Source organism: Thalassophryne amazonica, chromosome 6 (genome assembly GCF_902500255.1).
Source record: "Thalassophryne amazonica chromosome 6, fThaAma1.1, whole genome shotgun sequence".
NCBI classification, from domain to species: domain Eukaryota; kingdom Metazoa; phylum Chordata; class Actinopteri; order Batrachoidiformes; family Batrachoididae; genus Thalassophryne; species Thalassophryne amazonica.
In genome coordinates, this window is record NC_047108.1 from 17,387,104 (window position 1) to 17,401,634 (window position 14,531).

Sequence of the window (14,531 nt, forward strand, 5' to 3'; positions counted from 1 at the left end):
AATCCCGTGGGTATTTTTCTTTTTTTTTTTTGTTTCGCTGTGGCACTGTGTTCCCGCGTGCACGAACCGTGGCACCGGCATCGTGCCCGCCTGCCCGTTGGCGTGATGTTTCGTGGTGCGCTCATACGAGCTGTTCCAACGGGAGTTGTACATATTTGCACTGTGTGTGAAGGGTCCTTAAAGATGTTTAAATTAATGTATTACTCCATAATTTTTGTAAAATTTGTTTTATGGCGTGATACATAGCTTAAAGTTATTTAAATTAAGGTATCACTCCCAAAACAAAGTTTCAATTTGTTTTATGGAGTGATGCCTTAGTTTAAATAACTTTAAACTAAGGCATCACTCCATAAAAAAACACTCTGAAAACACTGTTATTTAAACTAATGTATCACTGAAATAAAAAAAGTTAATTTTTTTTATGGAGTGATACGTTAGTTTGAAGGTTGAAACACACAACAACTCAGACTCCAGAAAAAAAAAAAATGATGACGTTATCTCCTTTTTGTGAACATGCAGTAGAAACTTCTGGGATTGTTCCAACATCGCGACACTCCAACAGCACAAAGCTCGGCATTTTGAAGCCCATAATCCAACCCGACCGCTCACTTATGGTGTCATGTTGTTTCATAATTTAGACATCAAAAACACCATGGACATAATTTTAACAAGATCTAAGAAACTTCAACATGTTCACCACAGCAGTAGCATAAAACATTTAATCTGCAGAATAAGGACACATTTATTTATCAGTACATTTTACCCAGAATGCATTGCATTGGTATGTTAATCATACGCATGTAGTCAATGCCAGTCTTTCTCTCTGAGTTTATTTATTGCTGCCGTGTTCCCTCTTTTCCTTATTAAATGTTTAAATTCCTCGTCGGTCTCCATTATAAGTGCTGCTCTGGGGCAGTGAACGTTGCTGCTCGCTCTTTACATTTTGTCGTGAATCCAGTTGATCTGTGTTCGACCTCATGGGCTGCCTATGAATGGCGCGCACATGCAATGAGTCTGATTGGCTGAACTTGTCTTGACTTAGTTTGATTGCGTGACTGTGGCTTGGCCTTTATGGAACTGCTTTAGCTTCATCTCATTTGTTTGGCTTATTCAAGTCACGTGGTTCACATTAAGCGCTGCTTTTCTGAGCTTGCTTCATGGAATGGACCCCTGGACCCACGCAAATGAACCTGTAACTGAGCCGAACTGGATACGTGATTTAGTTTAATTAGATGTCCTTCTGTTCCTGCTGGTCTCTGAGTAACTGTCCCAAATGGACGATCAACGCGGAACACGTGTGTCCTCATCAACACGTAAAAGACAAACAGGTTCTGGCAGATTTTCCACAAGTGTCTTTTTCTGATGTGCAAAGAGCAACGACACAGAACAAACAGACAGACAGGCAGACAAGCAGACAGACAGGCAGGCGCATGGGCGGGCAGGCAGGCAGGCAGACAGACAGACAGGCACACAGACAGACAGGCAGGCAGGCAGGCAGGGAGGCGGGCAAACAGGCAGACAGACAGGCAGGCACATGGGCAGACAGACAGACAGGCAGGCAGGCAGACAGACAGACAGAGACAGGTGGGCAGACAGGCAAGTGGGCAGATAGATCGACAGGCTCACCTGCTGATTGAGGATGACTTGTTGGTTTGGACAGCTGTAGTTGTGCGAGCAGAGCTCATCTAGGGGGCACCAGTTACACTTCCACACACTGCCGACACATGCCAGACACCTGCAGAACATCGTACTTCATCATCATCATCATAAAGATACCATCAACGTTGTTACACTCAACATCATCACACATTATCATCATATGTCGTCCTCATGATCACGTCGTCATCATCATCATGACACATCATCACATCACACACCATTGTCATAAACATCATCATCATAATCATAATCATCGTGTCAACATCATCAAACGTCATAAACATCATCATCATACATCATTGTTATTATCATCATCACTGCGTCAACATCATCACGTCATAAACATCATCGCTGTCTACATGATGATGTTTATGATGATGATATATGATGGGGATGACCATCATATATCATCATCATAAACATCATCATGTAGCCATCACACATCATCATCACATCAACATCACAGCATCAGATCGTCATCATCACCAACACACGTCATCATTATCAACATCACATAATCGTCATCATCATCACGTAATCGTGGTCTTCATCATCACATCATCATCATCATCACCACACATCGTCGTAACCATCACGTCATCACCATCACACATTGTCATCATAAACACCAGTCATTGTAAACATCACCATGTCATCACCATCACATAATCGTCATCAACATCACGTCATAAACAACATCATAGTATTCATTAACACATGTCCAAGACATTATCATCATCACACGACTGTAATCATCATCTTGTCATCATCAACATCACACGTAGTCATCATAAACACCAGTCATCGTAATCATCACCATGTCATCATAAACATCATGTCATCATCACTATCATGTAATTGTCATCAACATAACACGTCACTGTCATAAACATCATCATCATCACATGGCGCCATCATCAACATCACATCATCATCACGTCATCATCATCACCATCACCACGTTGTTATCATCATCATCACATGGCACCGTCATCAACATCACATCATCATCACGTCATCATCATCACCATCACCACGTTGTTATCATCATCACATGGCACCGTCATCAACATCACATCATCATCACGTCATCATCATCATCATCACCACGTTGTTATCATCATCACATGGCACCGTCATCAACATCACATCATCATCACGTCATCATCATCATCACCATCACCACGTTGTCATCATCACCGTCATCAACATCACATCATCTCATGTTGTTGTCATCTTCATCATCACCACCACCATCATCAAATGTCATCATCACCACCACCATCATCATCACCACCACGTCTTCATCATTATCATCACGACACCATCATCAGTGCAGGTAGCTTTATAGTTTACAGCATCGCCACACTGACATAAATCTATTCACGTTATATGAGAATGCTAATATTAGCATGACGGTGTCCACTTTATTAGGACATGCCCCCTGAAGACAAGAGGTTATGCTGAAACATTTCATGTGTGTCTGATACAGTCACTAAACAAAAACACACAATGAGACATCTGTGAAAGACTGACCACTTAGGCTGTTCCGCCACCTTCTGGTAGGAGGGCGGAACTGGTTGTGAAATGTTGCATCACTCAAGTGACATGGGGACAGACGGACAGACAAACAGAGACTGTTAGTACCCGAGAGAAGACACGTGTATCATTTTGTGCATCTTACTGGGAGCTCTGGTTCAATCGGCTGACTGCGCCGCAGTCGTAGAAGGTGATGTTACCCTTGGTGATGGTCACATGACCAAACATCAGCGACACAGGCAGGATCATGTGATCTGGAAGCAGAAAGTCGGAAACAGTGCCGTCAGCGTGAAACGAGCCAGAAGACATAAACCTAAACGCCATCGCAGGTGTCCGTCCTCACCACTGTCTGCTGGCATTGGTGGGAGCAGCTCCGGTGAAGGTGATTGACAGGTTATGCTGGTTCCCGTGAGGACAGCGGGCTGAGGTGGGAGGAGCCCAAAGACACAGGACAAAGACTCATCCTCAGTGAGGGCAGGAAGCTGGACAACCGACAGGGTGACCTGAGACAAACAGTGCAGTGTGAACACGCAGCCCCCATCAGCCAGTTAAATTCTACCGTACTGTCATATGACCTACCCGAGTCTGCTCGTCTCTGCTCTGACTGGCCGGCTGCAAATGCTCCACCCCCACGCACTGAGACGTCGGGTCAAAGCTCCAGAGCCAGTGATGGCGCCGAGCGTGGCGCCCGCACTCATGTTTACGAGAACATCTGGGCCAAACAACAACAACAGACATCAGACACCATGACAACAGAAGTCAAAACAAAGAAAACAAAACACCTGGACAGGAAGTGGCTTTTAACAAAGAAAGTTTTTGTTTTATTCAGCGGATTAACAGAAGTTACTTGAATAACTGCTGGTAATCTCATTCACATAAAATACTTAGACGATTGCCTTGCATCAGTGAGAAGCTGTATGTCTAGCCACTTCCTACTCTGATAAGACTGAAATGATGTTTCTTGGTCCAGTGAGACATCGGCATCAATTTGACCAGTTAATGCTTAGCCTAGGCTCGTGTGTCATACATCACAATGACAAAGTGAGGAACCTTGGAGTAATTTTTAATCCTACATTGTCCTTTGACCTCCATATTAGAAATATTATGAGGACTGCTTTCTTACACCTGCGAAATATAGCAAAGATTCATCCCATCCTGTCTATGGCTGATGCTGAGACTCTGATTCATGCATTTATCTCTTCTAAATTGGACTGCTGCAATGTTCTATTTTCTGGTTTACCGCAGTCCAGCATTAGGGCTCTCCAATTGGTTCAAAATGCTGAAGCCAGACTTTTGACACAAAGCAGAAAGTTAAACCACATTACACCCATTTTGGCATCTCTTCACTGGCTTTCTGTTCCAGTGAGATCAGATTTTAAGGTTCTGCTACTCTTCTATAAAATTGTTCATGGACTGGCACCTCCCTACCTATGATCAATCTATCTTTGTTAGTTGGCTATGTACCACAGGCTTTTAAGGTGGCAGTAACTAAACCATTACTTAAAAAGCCATCACTTGACCCAGCTATCTTAGCTAATTATAGGCCAATCTCCAACCTTCCTTTTCTCTCAAAAATTCTTGAAAGGGTAGTTGTAAAACAGCTAACTGATCATCTGCATAGGAATGGTCTATTTGAAGAGTTTCAGTCAGGTTTTAGAATTCATCATAGTACAGAAACAGCATTAGTGAAGGTTACAAATTATCTTCTTATGGCCTCGGACAGTGGACTCATCTCTGTGCTTGTTCTGTTAGACCTCAGTGCTGCTTTTGATACTGTTGACCATAAAATTTTATTACAGAGATTAGAGCATGCCATAGGTATTAAAGGCACTGCGCTGCGGTGGTTTGAATCATATTTGTCTAATAGATTACAATTTGTTCATGTAAATGGGGAATCTTCGTCACAGACTAAAGTTAATTATGGAGTTCCACAAGGTTCTGTGCTAGGACCAATTTTATTCACTTTATACATGCTTCCCTTAGGCAGTATTATTAGACGGTATTGCTTAAATTTTCATTGTTACGCAGATGATACCCAGCTTTATCTATCCATGAAGCCAGAGGACACACACCAATTAGCTAAACTGCAGGATTGTCTTATAGACATAAAGACATGGATGACCTCTAATTTCCTGCTTTTAAACTCAGATAAAACTGAAGTTATTGTACTTGGCCCCACAAATCTTAGAAACATGGTGTCTAACCAGATCCTTACTCTGGATGGCATTACCCTGACCTCTAGTAATACTGTGAGAAATCTTGGAGTCATTTTTGATCAGGATATGTCATTCAAAGCGCATATTAAACAAATATGTAGGACTGCTTTTTTGCATTTACGCAATATCTCTAAAATCAGAAAGGTCTTGTCTCAGAGTGATGCTGAAAAAAGTTGTATATCTAGCCACTTCCTACTCTGATAAGACTGAAATGATGTTTCTTGGTCCAGTGAGACATCGGCATCAATTTGACCAGTTAATGCTTAGCCTAGGCTCGTGTGTCATACATCACAATGACAAAGTGAGGAACCTTGGAGTAATTTTTAATCCTACATTGTCCTTTGACCTCCACATTAGAAATATTATGAGGACTGCTTTCTTACACCTGCGAAATATAGCAAAGATTCATCCCATCCTGTCTATGGCTGATGCTGAGACTCTGATTCATGCATTTATCTCTTCTAAATTGGACTGCTGCAATGTTCTATTTTCTGGTTTACCGCAGTCCAGCATTAGGGCTCTCCAATTGGTTCAAAATGCTGAAGCCAGACTTTTGACACAAAGCAGAAAGTTAAACCACATTACACCCATTTTGGCATCTCTTCACTGGCTTTCTGTTCCAGTGAGATCAGATTTTAAGGTTCTGCTACTCTTCTATAAAATTGTTCATGGACTGGCACCTCCCTACCTAGTTGACCTAATTAAACCTTACATACCGGCCGGGCTTTACGTTCTCAGGGTGCAGGAACACTTTGTGTCCCTAGGGTGAATAAGAAGTCTGCAGTCTCTTATCTTGCCCCTGTTCTGTGGAATGATCTCCCTGCTTCAATAAAACAGTCAGATTCTGTGGAGATTTTCAAGTCCAGACTTAAGACAGACTTATTTTCCCTTTCGTATAGCTAGCATACTGGCATAGTAATCCCCTCTGGCTTGCCTCTACTGGTGGTTGGCTCTCACTGCGGTATTGTATCACTTCCTGTTCCGGAGCACAGCGGTGTTTTTCTGTATCTGTTAGCTGTTTAATCTGCGCAGTTAGATTGATCTAGTTATCTAGATTACGATTTGTTTCCCAGTGTAATCTTTACGTGCCTTAACTAAAGCACTCCTTCTGCTGAATCACCTCTAAATTATTTACACATTATTCACTTTGCGTGTTTTTAGGAATCCGCTAGCTTAGCGTAGCTACTAGTTCTTAGCCGATTTAGCATGGCGGCTTCTCCTGTCTCTCCTGCACTTTTCTGCTCTGGGTGTGAAATGTTTAGTTATTCCTCGGCCTCCTTTAGCAGTAACGGTACTTGTAATAAGTGTAGCTTATTCGTAGCTTTGGAGGCCAGGCTGGGCGAATTGGAGACTCGGCTCCGCACCGTGGAAATTCTACAGCTAGCCAGGCCCCTGTAGTCGGTGCGGACCAAGGTAGCTTAGCCGCCATTAGTTACCCCCTGGCAGATCCCGAGCAGCCGGGAAAGCAGGCTGACTGGGTGACTGTGAGGAGGAAGCGTAGCCCTAAACAGAAGCCCCGTGTACACCGCCAACCCGTTCACATCTCTAACCGTTTTTCCCCACTCGACGACACACCCGCCGAGGATCAAACTCTGGTTATTGGCGACTCTGTTTTGCGAAATGTGAAGTTAGCGACACCAGCAACCATAGTCAATTGTCTTCCGGGGGCCAGAGCAGGCGACATTGAAGGAAATATGAAACTGCTGGCTAAGGCTAAGCGTAAATTTGGAAAGTGTAATTCACGTCGGCAGTAATGACACCCGGTTACGCCAATCGGAAGTCACTAAAATTAACATTAAATCGGTGTGTAACTTTGCAAAAACAATGTCGGACTCTGTAGTTTTCTCTGGGCCCCTCCCCAATCAGACCGGGAGTGACATGTTTAGCCGCATGTTCTCCTTGAATTGCTGGCTGTCTGAGTGGTGTCCAAAAAATGAGGTGGGCTTCATAGATAATTGGCAAAGCTTCTGGGGAAAACCTGGTCTTGTTAGGAGAGACGGCATCCATCCCACTTTGGATGGAGCAGCTCTCATTTCTAGAAATCTGGCCAATTTTCTTAAATCCTCCAAACCGTGACTATCCAGCGTTGGGACCAGGAAGCCGAGTTGTAGTCTTACACACCTCTCTGCAGCTTCTCTCCCCCTGCCATCCCCTCATTACCCCATCCCCGTAGAGACGGTGCCTGCTCCCAGACTACCAATAACCAGCAAAAATCTATTTAAGCATAAAAATTCAAAAAGAAAAAATAATATAGCACCTTCAACTGCACCACAGACTAAAACAGTTAAATGTGGTCTATTAAACATTAGGTCTCTCTCTTCTAAGTCCCTGTTGGTAAATGATATAATAATTGATCAACATATTGATTTATTCTGCCTTACAGAAACCTGGTTACAGCAGGATGAATATGTTAGTTTAAATGAGTCAACACCCCCGAGTCACACTAACTGTCAGAATGCTCGTAGCACGGGCCGGGGCGGAGGATTAGCAGCAATCTTCCATTCCAGCTTATTAATTAATCAAAAACCCAGACAGAGCTTTAATTCATTTGAAAGCTTGACTCTTAGTCTTGTCCATCCAAATTGGAAGTCCCAAAAACCAGTTTTATTTGTTATTATCTATCGTCCACCTGGTCGTTACTGTGAGTTTCTCTGTGAATTTTCAGACCTTTTGTCTGACTTAGTGCTTAGCTCAGATAAGATAATTATAGTGGGCGATTTTAACATCCACACAGATGCTGAGAATGACAGCCTCAACACTGCATTTAATCTATTATTTGACTCTATTGGCTTTGCTCAAAAAGTAAATGAGTCCACCCACCACTTTAATCATATCTTAGATCTTGTTCTGACTTATGGTATGGAAATAGAAGACTTAACAGTATTCCCTGAAAACTCCCTTCTGTCTGATCATTTCTTAATAACATTTACATTTACTCTGATGGACTACCCAGCAGTGGGGAATAAGTTTCATTACACTAGAAGTCTTGCAGAAAGCGCTGTAACTAGGTTTAAGGATATGATTCCTTCTTTATGTTCTCTAATGCCATATACCAACACAGTGCAGAGTAGCTACCTAAACTCTGTAAGCGAGACAGAGTATCTCGTCAATAGTTTTACATCCTCATTGAAGACAACTTTGGATGCTGTAGCTCCTCTAAAAAAGAGAGCTTTAAATCAGAAGTGTCTGACTCCGTGGTATAACTCACAAACTCGTAGCTTAAAGCAGATAACCCGTAAGTTGGAGAGGAAATGGCGTCTCACTAATTTAGAAGATCTTCACTTAGCCTGGAAAAAGAGTCTGTTGCTCTATAAAAAGCCCTCCGTAAAGCTAGGACATCTTTCTACTCATCACTAATTGAAGAAAATAAGAACCCCAGGTTTCTTTTCAGCACTGTAGCCAGGCTGACAAAGAGTCAGAGCTCTATTGAGCTGAGTATTCCATTAACTTTAACTAGTAATGACTTCATGACTTTCTTTGCTAACAAAATTTTAACTATTAGAGAAAAAATTACTCATAACCATCCCAAAGACGTATCGTTATCTTTGGCTGCTTTCAGTGATGCCGGTATTTGGTTAGACTCTTTCTCTCCGATTGTTCTGTCTGAGTTATTTTCATTAGTTACTTCATCCAAACCATCAACATGTTTATTAGACCCCATTCCTACCAGGCTGCTCAAGGAAGCCCTACCATTATTTAATGCTTCGATCTTAAATATGATCAATCTATCTTTGTTAGTTGGCTATGTACCACAGGCTTTTAAGGTGGCAGTAATTAAACCATTACTTAAAAAGCCATCACTTGACCCAGCTATCTTAGCTAATTATAGGCCAATCTCCAACCTTCCTTTTCTCTCAAAAATTCTTGAAAGGGTAGTTGTAAAACAGCTAACTGATCATCTGCAGAGGAATGGTCTATTTGAAGAGTTTCAGTCAGGTTTTAGAATTCATCATAGTACAGAAACAGCATTACTGAAGGTTACAAATTATCTTCTTATGGCCTCGGACAGTGGACTCATCTCTGTGCTTGTTCTGTTAGACCTCAGTGCTGCTTTTGATACTGTTGACCGTAAAATTTTATTACAGAGATTAGAGCATGCCATAGGTATTAAAGGCACTGCGCTGCGGTGGTTTGAATCATATTTGTCTAATAGATTACAATTTGTTCATGTAAATGGGGAATCTTCGTCACAGACTAAAGGTAATTATGGAGTTCCACAAGGTTCTGTGCTAGGACCAATTTTATTCACTTTATACATGCTTCCCTTAGGCAGTATTATTAGACGGTATTGCTTAAATTTTCATTGTTACGCAGATGATACCCAGCTTTATCTATCCATGAAGCCAGAGGACACACACCAATTAGCTAAACTGCAGGATTGTCTTACAGACATAAAGACATGGATGGCCTCTAATTTCCTGCTTTTAAACTCAGATAAAACTGAAGTTATTGTACTTGGCCCCACAAATCTTAGAAACATGGTGTCTAACCAGATCCTTACTCTGGATGGCATTACCCTGACCTCTAGTAATACTGTGAGAAATCTTGGAGTCATTTTTGATCAGGATATGTAATTCAAAGCGCATATTAAACAAATATGTAGGACTGCTTTTTTGCATTTATGCAATATCTCTAAAATCAGAAAGGTCTTGTCTCAGAGTGATGCTGAAAAACTAATTCATGCATTATTTCCTCTAGGCTGGACTATTGTAATTCATTATTATCAGGTTGTCCTAAAAGTTCCCTAAAAAGCCTTCAGTTAATTCAAAATGCTGCAGCTAGAGTACTGATGGGGACTAGAAGGAGAGAGCATATCTCACCCATATTGGCCTCTCTTCATTGGCTTCCTGTTAATTCTAGAATAGAATTTAAAATTCTTCTTCTTACTTATAAGGTTTTGAATAATCAGGTCCCATCTTATCTTAGGGACCTCGTAGTACCATATCACCCCAATAGAGCGCTTCGCTCTCAGACTGCAGGCTTACTTGTAGTTCCTAGGGTTTGTAAGAGTAGAATGGGAGGCAGAGCCTTCAGCTTTCAGGCTCATCTCCTGTGGAACCAGCTCCCAATTCAGATCAGGGAGACAGACACCCTCTCTACTTTTAAGATTAGGCTTAAAACTTTCCTTTTTGCTAAAGCTTATAGTTAGGGCTGGATCAGGTGACCCTGAACCATCCCTTAGTTATGCTGCTATAGACGTAGACTGCTGGGGGGTTCCCATGATGCACTGTTTCTTTCTCTTTTTGCTCTGTATGCACCACTCTGCATTTAATCATTAGTGATCGATCTCTGCTCCCCTCCACAGCATGTCTTTTTCCTGGTTCTCTCCCTCAGCCCCAACCAGTCCCAGCAGAAGACTGCCCCTCCCTGAGCCTGGTTCTGCTGGAGGTTTCTTCCTGTTAAAAGGGAGTTTTTCCTTCCCACTGTAGCCAAGTGCTTGCTCACAGGGGGTCGTTTTGACCGTTGGGGTTTTACATAATTATTGTATGGCTTTGCCTTACAATATAAAGCGCCTTGGGGCAACTGTTTGTTGTGATTTGGCGCTATATAAAAAAAAAAAAGATTGATTGATTGATAGTATAGTTCTACGGTTTTTACTCTTTTAATTAATTTTATTAGGAAACGGAGCGGGCCGCGGCCTCAACTTTACCTAAATTCTAGGTCTTTTAGTGAAGCTTAGGGCTAGTGGCCGGTGATCACCATAGTATTTGTTGTTTTTCTTGTTGTTTAATGCTGACAAATTATACTGTATTTCTTGTCTTTCTGATGCCTGATTTTGTTTTTTCTCTCTGTTAAAGGTGCAGCTCCATCCAGAGAGGGGTGTGGTATTTGTGCTGGAGACCCTCCTTTCCTGTGCACCAACAGCATTTCCTGTATATTTGTTTTGTGAATTATTCTGTAATTTATGTCTGTAGCATGGCCCAAGCACCCCTTTGAGTCTGGTCTGCTTGAGGTTTCTTCCTCAGAGGGAGTTTTTCCTTACCACCGCTGCTCTGGGGGTTGGTAAGGTTAGACCTTACTTGTGTGAAGCACTTTGAGGCAACTCTGTTGTGATTTGGAGCTATATAAATGAAAATAAATTGAACTGAAAATAGAAATTGAAGGACAGACAGAGAGAGAGACAGAAAGACAGACAGAGAGGGAAAGACAGAGACAGACAGAGAGAGATACAGAGAAAGAGAGACAGACAGACAGTCAGGCAGGCAGACAGAGAGACAGATGGAGACAGACAGACACACACACACACACACACACACACACACACACACACACACACACACACACACACACACACACAGACAGACAGACAGACAGACAGACAGACAGACAGTCCGGCAGGCAGACAGAGACAGACAGACAGACATACCTTCCCTCAAGGACACACCAGCCACAGTACGGGTCTCTGACACTGAGACACGACTGACAGTCTGTCTGTCTCTCACAGGACGACACTGGAACCTTCAACAGCTGTGAGACAGAAAACAACTTAAAAAAATCTAAATTTGAAAAAAGGAAAATTGAGTGAAATGAGGCGGCTGTTTTTCTCACCCGACTCTCAGTCAAAACGTAAACATGTTGCTGGCTGTCGTCCAATAGGAGGTCAGCATTTACGGCACTCCCACTGTCCACCAGCACGCTTCCGTACAGTTGACCTGACAAATTGGGTCGCACTAAGACCTGGAACACACAGAGCACCTCAGGACTGAGTTCACCCCCAAAGTTATATTTGGTATTTTCAGAAATGTCGACGCCCACAACGTGAAGCCACAGTGATGTCAAAAATTCAACTGGCTGCTGCTGTAATGGCCAGTGGCCACCAGATGGTGGTGTTTACACCAGAATCTGGAACAACTTTAGTTTTTTCAACTTAAAAAAATAAAATGAAAGTAAAAAATGATGAATAAAAACTCACAATAATGTTGTTGTTGTGGTGTGGTGGTGTGTGTGTGTGTGTGTGTGTGTGTGTAAGCACAAAACTGCACACTAACTTTATTTGTAAACTGTAAATGCCGCAACCAGAACCATTTGAAAATAACCGCCAAAAGATTACAAAAAACGCATGTGTTAGTGCACGTGCACACTGTGCACTGACTGTAAAGTAATAAAAATGTTATAATCCTGTCCAGCAGGTGGCAGTGTTCAGGAGGTGGCTTCCTTCTGATACAGACTCCTGAACAACGTTCTGGAAAACTGGGTGTTGTAAAGGTTTCCAAACACTGCAGAACAGGGTTTGGGATTTTCCATCAGAGATTTTCAGGACAAAAATGTTTTGCCCCCCCCCGAAGCCACACACTATATCTAGGCATGTGAATCTCATTACTAATAATTCGATACACACTTCGATACACGACAAGCGATACAATACATATCGCAATACTGACGATACGATGCAATATGATTCACCCCTGTTCCCGATTTTAATGTGATTTGATATGAATTTGATGGCGATTCAATTCCTCACAATGTGATATGATGTGATTTGGTTTGATATGATTAGGGATCGGTATTGGTAAGATTTTATCGATACTGATTCCACTCATCGATCTGATTCTTTATCGATTCCCATATCAATACCTTTTGTGAATTTTCTGTGTACTAAAAGTAGGCTTTACAGGTTTTCTATGTCAACAACATTTATTGAGTCTTAAAGTAAATAAATATGAAATTGGTCACTGGATCCTTGATGTACACGGTGGATCCTTGATCTCTGACAGGAGTAGAAATAAACAAAATCTGGAGTTTTTGTCAAAAGCATTTCCTTTCAGATATTAATGACAAATGTAACTCCATAGACTCTGAGCTGAGCTCTTCAGCCGGCTGTTGCACATCAGGATGTATTTCATAAAAAACACAGGACGTCTCTTTTTTTTTTTTTTTTGGTGGGGGGGGGGCAGTTTTGGTCGGTTGTAGTTTGTTTGTATAATAACGTTTGGAAAGAGGTGTCATTTTTTTATCAAAATATTTTTATTAAATTTTCAAATTATTTGACAGAACATAACAACAACATAGTAACCCCACTTGAACACATACACCCACATTCACACACACACATAAAACCTTCATTCGCCATATAGATAGTAACATTACCGCTTTTAAAACTAATCAACTCAACAATTAATAATAATAAATAAATAAATAAATACATACATAAAAATAAAGGGGAAAAAAAGTTATTTTCCAAGATTTATGATGTTCATATATGGCTTCCATAACTCCAAAAATTCTTCTTTTTTACCTTTGCCAATATAAGTCAGTCTTTCCAGTCCGATACATTCTGAAAGCTCTTTTTTCCATTGTTTCAAAGAGGGGGTATCCATGTTCTTCCAGTTTAAGGCAATCACTCTTCTGGCATGTAATAGTCCAAAATCCAGTAATTTAGCTTGTTTTTTGGATTGTAAAAAATCTGCAGGGTATATTCCTAGGACACAGTTGTTGAGTTTTGTTCACAGTGGCATTTTTACACAAAAGAATTCTGACAAACATTTTAAAACATTCTTCCAAAACCTCTGAATTTCAGGGCATTCCCACATACAATGAATAAGTGTTCCTTTAAAATTTCTACATTTAATACATGTGTCAGGAATATCTCTTGACATATGGTGGAGTCTTTCTGGGGTTATGTAGACCCTCGTTAACCATTTATACTGCAATAATTTTAATCGAGTATTTATAGTTTGTTTTTGTGCTTTTAAGCATGCCTCATTCCATTCACGCTTCATTTATTTCTTCTTTTATGTCATTTCTCCATGCATTTAATTTATCCATTGCGGAGTGTTTACAATGAGACGTGATTACATTATAGTATTTGGACAATAGTCCTTTTGGTCCTGTTTTAATAGCTATTTCTTCAATTATCGATAATTTGGGAATATTTATAATATTTTTAGATTTAGATGACATAAAACTTTTTATTTGTAAATATTTGAAAAAATGTTTCAAAGGAATTTCGTATTTACCACACAATTCTTAAATGTATACAAAGTTCCTTCGTTGTATAAATCTTTGACTGTGTGAATGCCCTTAGTGTTCCACATTTTGAATCCTCCATCTTTTTTGCCAGGTGTAAACTGTTCATTACCCCACAGCGGAGTAAACTGTAATAAACCCGCGTATTCG

General features: G+C 41.1%; 1 protein-coding gene across 1 annotated transcript in view; it reads right to left on the minus strand.

The window, feature by feature from the left end:
• Positions 1-14,531, minus strand: part of plxnb3 (plexin B3) — a 158,078-nt gene that overhangs the window by 32,780 nt on the left and 110,767 nt on the right. Inside the window, 6 exon segments of the mRNA XM_034171829.1 lie at positions 1,627-1,735; positions 3,344-3,452; positions 3,542-3,701; positions 3,778-3,910; positions 11,782-11,882; positions 11,964-12,092. Coding sequence (XP_034027720.1) covers positions 1,627-1,735; positions 3,344-3,452; positions 3,542-3,701; positions 3,778-3,910; positions 11,782-11,882; positions 11,964-12,092 — 741 coding nt within the window.